General features: G+C 38.7%; 1 protein-coding gene across 1 annotated transcript in view; it reads left to right on the top strand.

The window, feature by feature from the left end:
* Positions 1 to 14,037, top strand: part of GABRR3 (gamma-aminobutyric acid type A receptor subunit rho3) — a 47,064-nt gene extending 33,027 nt beyond the window's left edge. The window contains exons 8-9 of the mRNA XM_053565534.1: positions 8,872 to 9,068; positions 13,744 to 14,037. Coding sequence (XP_053421509.1) covers positions 8,872 to 9,068; positions 13,744 to 14,037 — 491 coding nt within the window. The remainder of the gene's footprint in view (positions 1 to 8,871; positions 9,069 to 13,743) is intronic.
* The last annotated feature ends 1,462 nt before the right edge of the window (positions 14,038 to 15,499 follow it).

Below are 15,499 nucleotides of genomic sequence, written 5' to 3'. Positions count from 1 at the left end.
TGGTGGGTGGGTGGTGGGGTGGGGCATGCTTGAATTTGGAAACGTGAGTGCTAATTACAAATTAGGGCTTAACCCAGAAGCCAACCTTAGAATCTACCACAATGGAATTTTAGGTACTGCGGTAGGTCAGTTGGCAAATGCTTTTAGTTGGAGGGACATTGGCAGCCACATTAAGTCACCACACAGAGTGATTATCTACTCCATCTAGCATATTATATTCCTGTCACACACATTGATTTATGTGGACCAGTTCACACCCACTTAGCAGTTATTGAATCCTTACAAAGTGGACGATGCCAAGCTAAGCACTTCGATGACATATTCCTAAATGAGAACCCAAGAGATAACCCCACTTGTTTTCCTGGCTGGTCAGAGCAGAGCTCCCTCACTTCATCTGATTTTGCTCTTTCATTTGTGATGCTCTCTACAGAGAGAAGATTGGTATAAGCGGTTCACAATTATTGTAATTATCTCACAATTCATTCTAGAAAGGGTGGTTCCTAAGTTAATGCTCACAAATTACATGCATACTTCAAAAGATCATTTGAAAGACATAAATTATTAATATTAATAATTTGTTCACCTCTTTCCCCTATTAAAAGCTTCAATCTACAAGTATTTGAGGCTTAAATATCTTCGAGAAAAAATACAATCTGAATGAATAATTCAATTATTGTGACCGTTGCTTTACATCCAAGCATTTGTGCCCTGACCTCAGCACTGCAGTGCAGCAGCACAGACCCAAACAGGAGACCGAGGACACATTTCTGGCCCTTGAGACAGGATGAGAAAGGCACTCGGTTTATAAAGGTTTATGAACATGATTTTCATTCAGATTCCTGAAGTTGATCTCTGCTCTTACACTGTAAAAATGACAACGGTAATGACTCCATGGCAGTTTGGGAGTGAATAGAGAATACTGAAATACATTTAAGTCACTGAAATTCTGTGCTTCTTATATCTACATCTGACTTCTTAGGGTTAGGAAATTGCCATGCAGATTTATGCAAAATGATATGCAAATCAGAAGAGTCCCTCACCCCCATGTTTTTTAAATAAGGAGAACAGTAGTGTTCCTATAACATGGCTATCCTCTCAGGCTTTGCTCCCTACCACTCTCATCTTTCTTCAAAAGATACTTTGTCCTCTGCTTAAAGTCACTAGTCCCAAATGCTGTGCCACCAATTCTCTAGAAGTTCCCAATGAACACCTTTTCACCTTTCCCACTTGCCTTTTTTCAGCTCTTCCCCTCCCTTCACCTTCTCCAAAACGTGACATTATTAAGCATCCTCTCCAAATCCAGAACCAAGGGGAATTGTCAAGAGTCCAGAATCATCTTCCTCATCAACAAAATGCAAGGACTAATACTACTTTCCAAAGGTCACTATGAGCATGAAATGGGAGAATTCACATCAAATGCTGAACTTGACAGCTTTTCATATTTGATAAAACCAACCACACACACAGTGCTTTGCTTCCTGTTACTCGGTGCTAGTCTAGTTATTATCGTCCTTTGGATTTTTTTCTTTCTTTTCTCTTTCCTACTTTCTACTTTCTACTTTTTCCTTCCACACCTTAAAAATGAATGAATCCCAAGTTCTGCTCACTTTTGATTCTTTCATCAAATGGAGCAAACTTCCTGGTTCCAACTACTGTCCTTATGAAAGTAAGTCACAGATCAGGGTTCTTAGCTCCTCTCTTCCTCTCACGTTCCCTGTGGGTGTTTCCAGTTGGAGGCTGGTCTTCCCGGGGCGGGTACTACAAACGCTCAGCATGTGCAAAGCGGAGCACTCCACTGCCTCCTCCCACTCTCACCCCACTTACTGTTTCTACTTTCCCTATTCAACTTAGCTACCCCTAACCCCAGTTTATGGAGTCTTTCCGATCTGAAACCCCAGTTTCCTTCTTTGTCTCCCGTGGTTGTTCTCAAACTCTGGTCTTAGAGTTTTACATTCTTAAAAATTATTGAAGACGCCAAAGAGCTTTTGCTTTTGTGGGTTATGTCTATTGTTATTAGTCATGTTGGATGTTGAAACAGAATTTTAAGACATTTGTTAATTCACTTAAAACTAGCAATCATGAACTCAGTACAAGTTAACATGATAATGTATTGTAGGAAACATAGGAGAAGAAAGGTTTTTTTATATTTTTGCAAACTTTTAATATAGAGCTTTATAGAGGGCAGCTGGACTCTTTGTTTCTTCGTTCAGTCTGTTCTAGTAGGTTTGGGTTGAAATATAAGGAGATATCTAACTTTACCAGATAGGTAATTAAAATTTTTAACATTTTAATATATTTTAATAGTTTTTGCAGATGATTACAGGTAGTCATTATTCATAGTACACCAAAACTCAGTAAGCAATAGTTTCTTAAAGGTTTTTTTTTTTTTTTAATTAAATCATAGCTGTGTACATTAATGCAATTATGGGGTACAATGTGCTGGTTTTATATTAAAGGTTAGTTTTAATGTGGAATCTGAAACCATCTCAACAATTTTCTTTCTATTCTGTTAGATTAAAATCCCTACCACTAAATTGATCAATCATTTACCAAACATTGGTTCACTGAGTTAGACAGATCTTTCAAATATTTACATAATTCATGATACCAGTGTGGATCATAATCTCAAAAGACACAATACCAAAGGCCATAATCCGAGTGTTGAATCTCAAAAGGTCAAAGTCCTTGAAGTTTAAATCCCTAAAGTCTGTAATCACTATTATTTTAAATTCGGAAATCACAGTCACAGGCTAGTTGCATCCTAGCTCTATGGTCTATCTGTGCCCACAGTCTATCCCTGTGATACACTTCTCATGTGTGCATTTTTTTTTAATTTGTTTTATTTTCTTCTTTTTTTTTTTCTTTTTTGAGACAGAGTCTCACTATGCTGCCCTTGGTAGAATGCAGTGGCATCACAGCTTACAGCAACCTCAAACTCCTGGGCTTAAGAGATTCTCTTATCTCAGCCTCCCAATAACTGGGACTACAGGTACCTGCCCCAACGCCTGTTGTTTTGTTGCAGTTATCCTTGTTGTTTACCTGGCCCAGGCCAGGTTCAAAGCCACCAGCTTCAGTGTACGTGGCTAGTGCCATAACCACTGTGCTATGGGCGCCAAGCCCAATTTTCTTTTTAGTTATTTTGTTTTTGTTTTTTCTTTTCTTAGTTTTTTTTTTCCACTCAGTATGGAAAATTGTCAACCTTATTGTCTTCAACTTGCTATGCCATGTATTTCATCTTTGCAACATTTCCAATACTGAAGGTATAAATTGTGCAGAGACTTTTGAAGAGTTCTAATTCATTTTATGCATTTTTTCCAAATTGAAGTCCACTAAAGTGCATTACCACTGTGTGTGTAAAAATGTTGAAAACAACGTCCTTCTGTACAGGGGAATCTGTGAAAGATAAACTTTCTCAAGATCTCGGCTCTGTGAGAGATTGCCCATGTGTGGTGATGCGTTATAGGTTTTGATCAGTCTCCTCAGAAGATTTGTATTGTTTGCCATGCTATTTCAGATGACCACAGTTATAAAGTTGGGTGCACACAGTTACCAGCTATAGTGATGACTGTGGTATACATTTCCCTTTTGCACCGATCCCTTTACCAATACAGTTAATCTGCTTATAACTGTTATCCCAATGCAGCTGTCACTAGTATGGTTGAGTGTTTATTCTTACAAAAATACGTATGCTATTTTCTATTTCACTGTGTAAAGTGGCCTATGAAGTGTACTGTCATGTGTTTTGTGGTTTCTGAAATAAATTCCCTTTTTTTTAATTTTTATTTATTTATTTATTTATTTTGTAGAGACAGAGTTTCACCTTATGGCCCTTGGGTAGAGTGCCGTGGCATCACACAGCTCACAGCAACCTCCAACTCCTGGGCCTAAGCGATTCTCTCGCCTCAGCCTCCCGAGCAGCTGGGACTACAGGCACCCGCCACAACACCCGGCTATTTTTTTTGTTGCAGTTCGGCCGGGGCCAGGTTCGAACCCACCACTCTTGGTATATGGGGCCGGTGCCCTACCGACTGAGCCACAGTTGCTGCCCAATAAATTCCCTTTTTAAATAAGGAAATTTCCCTTTGCAAATAAGTATCTTCTAAAGAATTTTTAAATTGTTTTTTCCAAAATTCTATTTTTGGGCTTTTGATCTTTCAAGATTGTGATTTTCAGAGTTATTAGACTTTAGAGATTTTAAATTTGGGGGATTCCAATGATTGGGATTATGGTATTTGGGATTGTATCTTTGGGCTTATGATTAGTTCCCGCTCTTTACCTGGGTTTGTCAAAATCACACCATCTTTGAACAGCCAGAAACTTACTTGGCTTCCAAGGACATGTGGTCTTGCTCATCTTCAAACCACACAGCATCTTGTATGCTTCCTAAAGTAACACCTTCCTCTGTTTCATATTTAGCTCAGAGGCAAGGGTAGCTTTTCCTGTCTCTTCTATTAGAATGTGAGCTTCTTAAGAACAAAGACATTTACTGCCATTTTTTTCTCACAGCGACTAGACTAGTGCCCTCCTGCACATAATTTATGCTCTAATACACTTGTTGTTACATTGCCAGTGTTTAACTCAACGTGTTTTACTGGCTGCTTTTAGTTACTAACTGGAAACAATAAAAAATGGTTCATGTGCTTGTAAGACTCTCCCCCATGTGCCATGTTTCAGGTAAAACAGCAATAGAGGATGAGTAGCATGAAGTACTGATTCTTACAAGAGATAATAGCTATCGTAGCTTGGAATGTGTGATGGTTCAAAAATACTATTACAGCTCTCCATTTCATTTGTTGTGGAAAAACTGAGACAATTATTAAAGTTGCTCAAGAGTGTTTTAACACTCACTTCTGCCTACTTTCAGCTTTCTTTGCCTCTATCATTCTTGTTTGGCCTCTGTGCCTGGTTATACCTTTCCCTACACGACACATTAATGGAGATGTTTACTGGGAATCAGAGAGGGCAGAGGAAGGTAACCAAAGCTTCAGGCTTGTAGTCACTCATAGAGAAAAAGTGTCTCCTAACAGAGGAAATGCCATATGCCTGAAGGTAACTGGGTAAGAGTGATTCATTTTACCATCATAGAGATTAGCACAATTTCTGATGATCATCAGTGAACCCTAGCACCACCTATGAGGGAGAATGGTCGTCAGGGTTTGGCCAGAGAGCAGTGTTAGGATATCCAACGCACCTTCCTTTCTTTCATATCATGTAATATTTTCTTTCTGCCTAGGCCTACAGGGAAAATATTCTTACTCATTTGGAGGTGAATGTAAATGCCTCCTCCCTTCAAAAGAACAACCCGTAAGACAGTTACTGCAGAGGTGAACAAACTCCATAAGTTTATAAGTGATGCCTGTCTGCCCTACTGCTGTGACACTGGTTAATGAACCTCTTCACCATGTGTGGCAAAAAAAAATGGCCAGTGAAACACAAAAATGAATAATTATCCCTAGACTATAGGAGTCTTAGGACCCTTACATGTCCTTAAAAGTTAATATGGTGAAGCTGCAAGGGCTTTGGGGAGTTGAGTCAAAAGGCCAGAGTAAACATTTTCTCATCACATTTTCCTAACTATGCATAGCAACATCAGTAGGTGGGAAGGTAATTTTCTAATCCCAACACATGACCTTCCTTTGACTAAATGGTCGCTTCATATAATTTAAAACTCCTTTATTGGGATGTTAACTTTAATGGGTTTGGGAGGATTACTATTTGTCAAGATTAATGTATTTCTGAGGGATGGCTCAAGACATAATAAGTGTGCTTAATGTAGCTATAATACTCCTGCCTTCAAGTTCTATTGCTTTAGGAATTTATATATCAGTTTTCTCATCATTCACTCCTCCCCAACCCAACAATCCCTCCTCCCCATTCTCTAATTCTTTTTTTTATTGTTCATTTTGAACAAGGAAAGTCTAGAATGCTGGTTTTAAAATAAATGAAGCTGTAGTAAATTAGTTGGACTAAGTACCCTGTTAAAGAAAATGACTGATAGTTTATTGCTCTCTGGAAAATATAGATAATTCAATTCCTTTTTATTAGCCCAGTAGTCATCAATTTCAAACACATGATAAGACTCTTCCGGCATGTACACTTGTATGTCTGAAACCCTTATTTTGTCCATTAAGCCCTATATTACTGTTTATGGAAAAAAATATTGTTTTATCTTCTATATCTTAGAAAACCAGTAAGATAAGACATTTTAAAATTTTTGAACTAATGAGGTAAGCTACTAAATAAGAAGAATGTTAATTCAGGATTCCTTTAGTTCCTACTAGTGGAATCTTGAAGGGAATAAGACATTAGGCCAATGGAAAAGCATACGGTGGTTTCTTTGTGCCTCTTTACCTAATTCTACACACAATTTTTTAGCTACTTATCTCAGAGATCCTCCATATGTCTGATCCTCCAGACATTGGTCTATAGCATGGTTTTCAACCTTCCTAATGCTGCAACCCTTTAATACAGTTCCTCATGTTGTGGTGACCCCCAACCATAAAATTAATTTTGTTGCTACTTCATAACTGTAATTTTGCTACTGTTATGAATCATAATGTAAATATCTGATATGCAGGATGTATTTAGGTGACCCCTGTGAAAGGGACATTCGACCCCCAAAGGGGTTGCGACCTATGGGTTGAGCACCGCTGGTCTATAGTTTTAAAAACAAAAAAGAAATTCATTTTAGAGGTCCAGAATGAGAGAGAGCAGGTTTGCATATAAAAATCACAGGTTCCACAGTCAGAGGGAAAAGTTTGAATCCTGCTCCTCACAAAATTTGGGCTAATTACTTAGCCACTCGAGCTTATATTTCTTTTCTGTAACATGTGGCTAATAATCATTTACCTAGGTATGTTGAGTAAATACTCAATGAAAGTAAGCAGGCTTTTTTTTTTTTTTTTTGTAGAGACAGAGTTTCACTTTATGGCCCTTGGTAGAGTGCTGTGGCATCACACAGCTCACAGCAACCTCCAACTCCTGGGCTTAAGCGATTCTCTTGCCTCAGCCTCCCAAGTAGCTGGAACTACAGGTGCCCGCCACAACGCCCGGCTATTTTTTTGTTGCAGTTCGGCCGGGGCCGGGTTTGAACCTGCCACCCTCGGTATTTGGGGCCAGCGCCTTACCGACTGAGCCACAGGCACCGCCCAAAAGTAAGCAGGTTTTATTTAATAATCTTGGCTTCAGTTGTGCCTGTCATATTAATAAAAATCCCACATCTCTGTGTTTATGCAGCAAGTGTGTTTTGGAGCCAAGGAATGCAAACAGCATCACTGACATGCAGATTGGTAATATTAACATTATTGAGGGAAACCTAGGACCCATGAGACAGTGGCCTGTGTTTAATGTTAAGAGCCCCAGAACAGCATTTTGGTTTTTTAGCCTGGAGTTCAAATCAGTGTGAAGGTGAGATTCTGAATCTTCCCTAGGTACTGGTGAATTGCCACCTTGTTTTGGTCTTTATCATACAAACTAAAAACTTCATTTGGAAATAGAATGGTTCTACCAAGTTGTGTTTGATATGGGGCTCCCTCTGATGAGAACCTTGCACAATTATCACAGAAGGGATATAGATGGGTTGATGAAAGCAGTCCACATGCTGTGTTTGTACATTTAGGAGTAAATCATGGTGCTCTTCCTGCTGTTTGGAACTCTGTCTGTTGACATTAAAATGTTCTTACAACTTATAAAAATCATTAAGGATTCCATTTGCACTTCCCTGGTGGGAAGTTAAGAAATAAAACCATGCCAGACTGTGTACATTTCAAATATTTACTATAGTATAGTTTCTCTCCAGGCAGTACTTTTGCAGTATCCCTCTGAGAAATTAGTGTAGACATTGAATGGCCCTCCCCAAGGCCAGCATTTTATTAAGGAAATCTCAGAGTCACTTCTTCCTCCATTGTTCCCCAGAATCCTGATCTTACTTCTGATGTTCATGCCAGAGAACAAAGAAGATAATAGAAAAGAAAAAAAAAAAAGTAAAAAAGAAAATGGAAGGGGAAGGCTGCGAAAGGAAGAGAGGAAGAGAAGAGAAAGAGAGGCCGGAGAGGGAAAGGATAGAGAAGGGAAGAGAAAGGGGGCAAGTCATGACGTTTAGCGGTTGCTCTGTAAATGCTCACAATGAGTGGGGTCTCCACTCAGCTCTGAATCTCAGTGGAACGGTAGTTACATTAACAATGATCAAAGAGAGTAACGATGGCTTTTAAGTATTCTCTATGAAAGGATAACATAGAAGATAGCAATCTTTAATGCTACTAAAGATCACTCAAGAAGCAATAAGCTCCCCTGAAGCATGGAAGATTAAAGGTAGACACAAAGGCAGTTTCTTAACTGTGAAAGTTGTAAAATGGTGGAAAAGGTTAGTGAAAATGATTTTGGAATTTCTTTCCCAGAAGAAAAAAATTGAACCCATGCTTCCCCTTCTAAGAAGAGGCTCATCAGAGGGCAGGTAGTAAAATGGCAGTTTCTGGACCCTGTGAGATTTTTTTTTTTTTTTTCAGTTTTGTCCAGGGCTGGGCTTAAACCCGCACCTGCCACCCCTGGTATATGGGGCCGGCACCCTACTCCTTAAGCCACAGGTGCCACCTCCCCCCCCATGCGAGATCTTTAAATGGAGGAAAGGAAACATTATGGACAATAGGGATGAGTGCAAGAGAAAAAGGTAAAAAGAAAAGTCCAAAGAGAGCTTCTTCCTTAGACTCAAGATGTATAGGTGGGTACCATGCAGAGACCATCCCTCATCTCGGATCACCAAGCCGATAGTATTCTCACTTCCGGTGAGAGCATGCATCAGCTGGCGTGATCCAGCACCAGATCCCTGAAATGAATGGTCCTGTCACTGAGCTTGTCATTACTCTTGAATGGCAGGAATCACCACAGTGCTCACTATGTCCACCATCACCACCAGTGTGAGCGCCTCCATGCCCCAGGTGTCCTACGTCAAGGCTGTGGACGTGTACTTATGGGTCAGCTCCACCTTCGTGTTCCTGTCAGTCATCGAGTACGCAGCCGTGAATTATCTCACCACCGTGGAAGAACAGAACCGATTCAAGAAGAGAGGAAAGGTACAGCCTCGTTTTGCCTGTCAGATCCCTTATGTAATGTGAAGAATAAGCCCTGGAATAAGTCCACATGCCTTGGCAAGATGAGAATTTATAGGATGGTGGTAATTTCATAGTGAACTTTCATCCTTGCTCTGTGCTGGCTGGTTTCTCAGCTTCCTCATCCACTTTCACAAGGAGGTTTTAGGGGTGGATAATTTCTCTCAGTATGCTCATCTCCCTTAACTGTACCCCTTGAATAGTAGGGGTTGATGCTAACTACATCCTTTCATGTGGAGCATGGTGAGGATGATAACAGCATAGTGCAATAGGTGCTTATTACGTGTTGGCATCATGCCAAATGCCTAACATATTATGCCATTTAATTTTCATAGCAACACTGAGAGATAGGTATTTTATCACCCTCTAAGTACAGACAGGTGGTAACTTGGCCAAGGTCACACGGCTAAAGAGAGATCAGGGTTTGCACCTAGGCCTCCTTGACTTCAAAGGCTGTGCTCTCCACCAATAAATGATAAATTTCTCACCAAAGAGCCAGGATTTATTTTTCCCGTGCCACTCAGCAGAGTGGTAGAACACAAAAGAGGTTCTTCTCCCGGCAATATCCTGGGACAAAGATGCCTTATAGGCATCAAATATTATCACATCTTTTTTGTGACATTGCTTAATAAGTAGATCAATCTCTGTCTGCCTGCTTCATTTCACAAAGAATGTGGGCACCAATTCTCTGTTCTTACAAGAACTGACTTGAAATTGTACTTTGGGAACCTAACTGATAAGTCATTCATTAGTTTGCCTGCATTTAAAGATTATACACACACACATATTCACATACATGTATGTGAGTATATGTAGCATATTCATCCAAATACTACATATGCACACACACACATAATTTCAATGACGTATATTCACATTGATTAAAGAAATTCTTACGTGAGCATTTATTTGTACACACCCAAAACATTACTTAATATTTTTTATACTTCTAGGGAGAGTTTTTCATAGTTCCAGAGTGTTTTTATATCCTCTTCTCTACTGAATCTTTACTTCACTTCTATGATGCAAGTTGAGCAGAGCCTGTTATCCGTATTTCATAAATGAATAAGCAGAGTTTTACTGAAGTAAAGTGATTTGCCAAAAGACTCACAGCCAACAGAGCTGCAATTGCAATTCATGTCTCCTGGAATGCCAACTTCATTTTTTAATTTTATACACTTTGAGTCAAAGCTTTAACAGGAGCTGATTTGGTTTTATTGCAGATACTCCCATTCCTTTTCTTGACAGCGTGTGGCTCTATGCGCCTGTCACATAAACACCCACAGTGTGACAGCTCCGCAGGTGTGAGGAAGCCAGGCCATTTTAAACTAGCGGCAATGGTGTGTGTGAGTCACGCTGGTCCTCAAGACCCTGACTTGGGGTGCATTAAGACTGCACTTAGGATGAGTTTCAGGGGATGCCGATGCCCTTGGCCCATTACTACAAGGAATAGCAATGATTTAGATAAACTGTGAAGTAAGAGACAGAAAAAAAGTGTCGAAGGAGGAAAAGAATCTTGTTCTTATTTTATGTTTTTTTTAATGCAGTTCGTGGTCAACACAAGACACGGCCACTGCAGTAATTTTAGCTCACTTCCATCCAGTGCTGACTCTAAATACTTCCTTTTCTCTGCTCTACCTGCCATACAACACATGTTCACAGAGCTTGATGTTCTTTTCACTTGATGAAGTTATATTCAATCTTCTTGTATACCACTATGAAGAGATTCTTTTGAGTTAATAAGCACTATTCTTTTGTAATTTTTTTTATTTTTAATTGTGGTGAAATACCCATAATTTAGAGTTGTTATCATCTATTTTTCAGTGTGCAGTTCAGTGGCATTAAGTATATTCTCATTATTGTACAATCTCCAGTTATTTTCATCTTGCAAAACTAAAAGTGCTTACCCGTGAAACAACCCCCCATTTCCCTCTCCCCTCAGCCCTTAGAAACCACCATTCTAAACATCCTCAGTTAGTTAAAGGAAATGCAATTATTTCAAAGAACTATCCTGCTTGCTATTCCTGTATCTGTGGGACAAAATGAAGAAATGATTTGGAGTCAGAAGAAATGATGCCAAGCAGAACTCCACCACATCCCAGTTTTGTGTTCCTGGCTAAATCTGCTAAACTTCATCCTCAACTTGCAAATGGTGTCATCTCTTTTCCCTATTTACCTCACAGGGGCTATTGTGAAGATCAAATAACATAATAAATGGGTCTCAAACTTTTGAAAATATAAAGTGCTACATAAATATAAGTTATTATAGTAATTAATGCCCAGGGCATTCACTCTGAGAAAAGAAGTATTAACAGGGATAGTGGGAATAGGCTGACTGAGCTGAGCAGCTGTGGGAGGGATGGCCTTTCCCAGCGAGGGGCAGGGTGAATGACATATCTGTGGCTTTGGGGCTGATCAATGACACTTCTCTCTATATATACCTGAATTGGAAGCCAGTTTTAGAGAGAGAGTCAGATGCGAGAGCCAGATAGGGATACAGATACAGCAATTTCACCTTTGGAGAAAGTTGCTTAGATCTGTGAGCAGGTGGGCTCATTAATAATTCATCATTAGCTTAAATGTACTTAGTTGGTCATAACAAAGCTAGGAAATTCCAGGCTTTCGCTGAAAGGACAGTTTCTTTGCACCTCATTTCAGAGAACATTGCTGAACACCACTAAAGATGACAGAGTGACTACTGAAAAGGGACCAAAACTCATGTCGGGATTTTTCTTCCAAATTGCTTGGGTTGAGTGATTGTGGGATGGTGAGAAGGGCCTGCAATGCTGGGCCGCCCTATGGAGTTCCTCCCTGTGAAAACATAAAGTCAGGGAAAACTTGTTTACACCACTGTACTGCTACCCACCACCACCGCCACCATGACCCGCCAGCACCACCCACCACTAACACACACACACTCCAACCACTGCCCAGATACTAAGAGCCAGAAGAACAACAAAGGTTGTGGAAAACCTATCCCTAGTGCTGACAATTACTCAAAGGCAAGAAAGGTAGCCATTTTCTTATCCATTTATCCAAGTATTTTCCTAATTTCAAGATGACCCAGAATTCAGTCAAAACCACCAATCCTAGCTAAGATATAGTATGTAATGGCTTTGGTGCTTATTTATGGGCTGGAATGAAAAATTAAGGAACCATTTTAAAGCTATTTCTATTGAAAACCGACTAATAAGCTTGTGGAAAAGAGCAGCAACTATGGACTGAAATATTTGATCAATTATGTAGATAGTTCTAGATTATCAGAATGGAGAAAGAAAATGGCACCCTTGCTCTTGAAAGAACATATGTCTTCTTTAACACACTGATGACATTTTTGTTAATATAAGTGGTCAGGTGATAGAACAGCTCAGCAGTGCTCTGGGTGGTTATGGAAACCACCAAAGAGACAACATCTCGTTATTCTATCCTCACACCCAGGATCAGATAGATTGGTGATACAGTTGGCTGTCTGAGGTTGTTCAATCTTGATCTCATTTTATGTTTATTTTGTCTATTTTTATTTTATTATGCAAAATTTCCACAACTAAAAAAAAAAGCCAGAGGGTCAGCGTAACTCAAATATGGGTCCCTGATTAATTCATTGACTGCACAAAATAATCTCCATGTCTTTTGAACTCAGTAAAATGTTAGGTTTTAAAATCATTATGAACCAAATATGCATGTTGGCAGCACTTATTCTGTGCCTCCAATTTGAATTCTGAATCATTTCATCCAGTGGTAGCCTCTCCATATGTGTTCACTTTTGAACTTCCCTGTAGATCTAGAAGTGATTTTGTTTTCTTCAAAAGCAATTAGTAACAGCTGCGTTGTAGATGCTGCTCTAAACCAGTGAGAACCATTCTCCCTCCGGGCAAAACCTTAAAGAAAAATTTAGTTTTGATCCTGTCAGACACACGAGCCAGAAAGCATTGATAATTTGCTTCTTCTGAAAAAGAAATGAATTTCATGTTCTTTGATTGGACTATGTTAGCATCATTTATAGTTCCTTTTAAACAAAAAAACAAGAAGACCTGGTCAATTTGCATTTAAATGGAGCAGCTAAGATCTTTCCCTAACCCATCCCCAATTTAAGCATAAATGAATCACCAGATCATATTGTTCTGTTTTTGGAACAATAAAATACACTGACTGAGTGGGCATACTACTATATTCTCTCTAAAAAAAGAAAAATACATTGCAGCACAAATCCAATTGACTTATACTGCTATTTAGATAAATCATATTCGACTTCACCTCTCAAACTTAGCGCAAGCCATTCACACCACTCAGAAACAAAGCAGAAAACATGCACGGAGTGTAATATTCTATTAGGCCAGTGCTAAATTAGAAAATATTGACATCATAGTTGTGTAACGTTTACTTTTATGAAGATAAAATATCTCGATGGAAATAAACATAAATCTCCTTGCCAAATCCCTATTAGAAACATTTATTTATTAAATCCGTATTAGAAACTTGTACACAATGGAAGCAAAACCAGAATTCTGTTCTTTAAGCAAAACATTCTTAGCCTTTATTGAAATTACCCATTCTAAAAAGCTGATTATTCACATTTTTACTGTAATTCCTATTCCACAAAACCATATTCATGACCTACTAAAAATAGTCTTTTCGACAGATTTCTGGAATGTACAATATTAATGCAGTTCAAGCCATGGCCCTCGATGGTTGTTATCATGACACTGACATAGACCAGACTTCCTTTTCTCTACACTCAGAAGACTCCATTAAAGGAAAATCTACAGGAAGCCCCAGCACAGATTCATCTCGGATAAAGAGAAGAAAATCCCTGGGAGGACATGTCGGCAGAATCATTCTGGAAAACAATCATGTCATTGACACCTATTCTAGAATTTTATTTCCCATTATGTATATTATATTTAATTTGTTGTATTGGGGTGTATATGTATGAAGAGGAATTTCCGATGTATAAAGCTTGTATTAATGTCAGATAGTTTTTTGAAAAACAACTCTTGAATGTGAGTTGAACAGTACTAGATTAAACTGAGAAAGAGCCAGCAGAGTCCCTGTCCTAAAGAAAACGTGAAAGCTGAATGGTTTACATCTAGAAAAGTTTAACGTCCTAGGAGAATCTGACTCCACAAGTTAAGAGTCACAAGAATGTGTATTACGGAGAAATTTTTTTTTTTTTCCATAAGGAAGGGCTTTGTAACTATCTGGACCCTCCTTCTATCTTAATGAAAATATTCCATATGTAACTAGGCAATACAGCTGAACTATGATAAGGATTCAAGAGTATTTTGTTTCATAGTGCTAGCCTAGTATCAGATTACTTGCCGGAAAGAACATCCTATGAAAAGCCTCCTTCTCTATCTCTAATTATGTCTTTTGTCTTTTAAAATATTTTTTCATAAAAGTTAAGGAGTTTAAGTGAGGAAAAAGCCTAAACTTCACTCAATGTTCCCCTCCTAATGTTGAGTTAATACATTAATCTTCAACAATAATATCTCGCATTTTGTAGATGAGGTATAGCTTGTTGGAGATATTTAATTACTTTGTCCAGTGTTTACTGACCTACCTATGCCAGGCACTTTATTAAATGTTACATACCAAAAAACAAATGTGAGACAGCATGGGTGCCATCTCTGATTGCACTGCCTGGCAGGAGTGAACCGGTGGCTATGATAAAAGTAATGAAGGTTGAAATAGGAGTACATCCACTGTGCTGGGTGAGTGGTGAAGAGGTATACCGAAAGAGGGAAAAGCATACCCGTGAAGGGATAGGGACCCTCAGTTTATAAACAACTAGAAATGCTTGCAGATAGCTTATCAAGTCAAAAAATGACATGACATTTATATGCCATATATCCCAGAGTAATCTTTAGTAACTTGGTGGAACCAAGTAAATCAGGTCAAGTGGGTAGTAATTAAACATTTGTCAAGTAGAAACTCCCCCAATGATTAACCTTCATTTTGCAGATCAGCACAGGCTTTTGTGTTGAATATTTTGTGAAAACGATTCAATTTAGAGAAAAGCCCTTGGCAGGAAATATAAAATATTCCCCTTCCTATTCTGATTGCTGGAATTGAACATAGAAATAAATTAAATAGTGTATTGCTTTCGTTGTATTTCATTTTATTTCACCATAAAGTAAGCCAAAATGATTTGAATTATTTTATGTCAAGTGAAGAAACAAATAATTTCCTGCTTGTTTACTGATAACAATAATTTCCTGCTTGTTTTTGATTCTCTGTTGTGAACCACAGAGTCTTCAAGAAAAGTTATCTTCCTCCTGGATGCAATAGATTAAAAGGAAAATTCTTTTTTTTTTTTTTTTTCAAAATATGCCTTCCCTCACAGGCAGACTAATTCTGGGATACTGCCTTCTATTTTCTGAACATAAATTTTCCAA

Source organism: Nycticebus coucang, chromosome 16 (genome assembly GCF_027406575.1).
Source record: "Nycticebus coucang isolate mNycCou1 chromosome 16, mNycCou1.pri, whole genome shotgun sequence".
Taxonomy (NCBI): Eukaryota; Metazoa; Chordata; class Mammalia; order Primates; family Lorisidae; genus Nycticebus; species Nycticebus coucang.
This window is presented reverse-complemented; position numbering and strand designations above follow the sequence as displayed.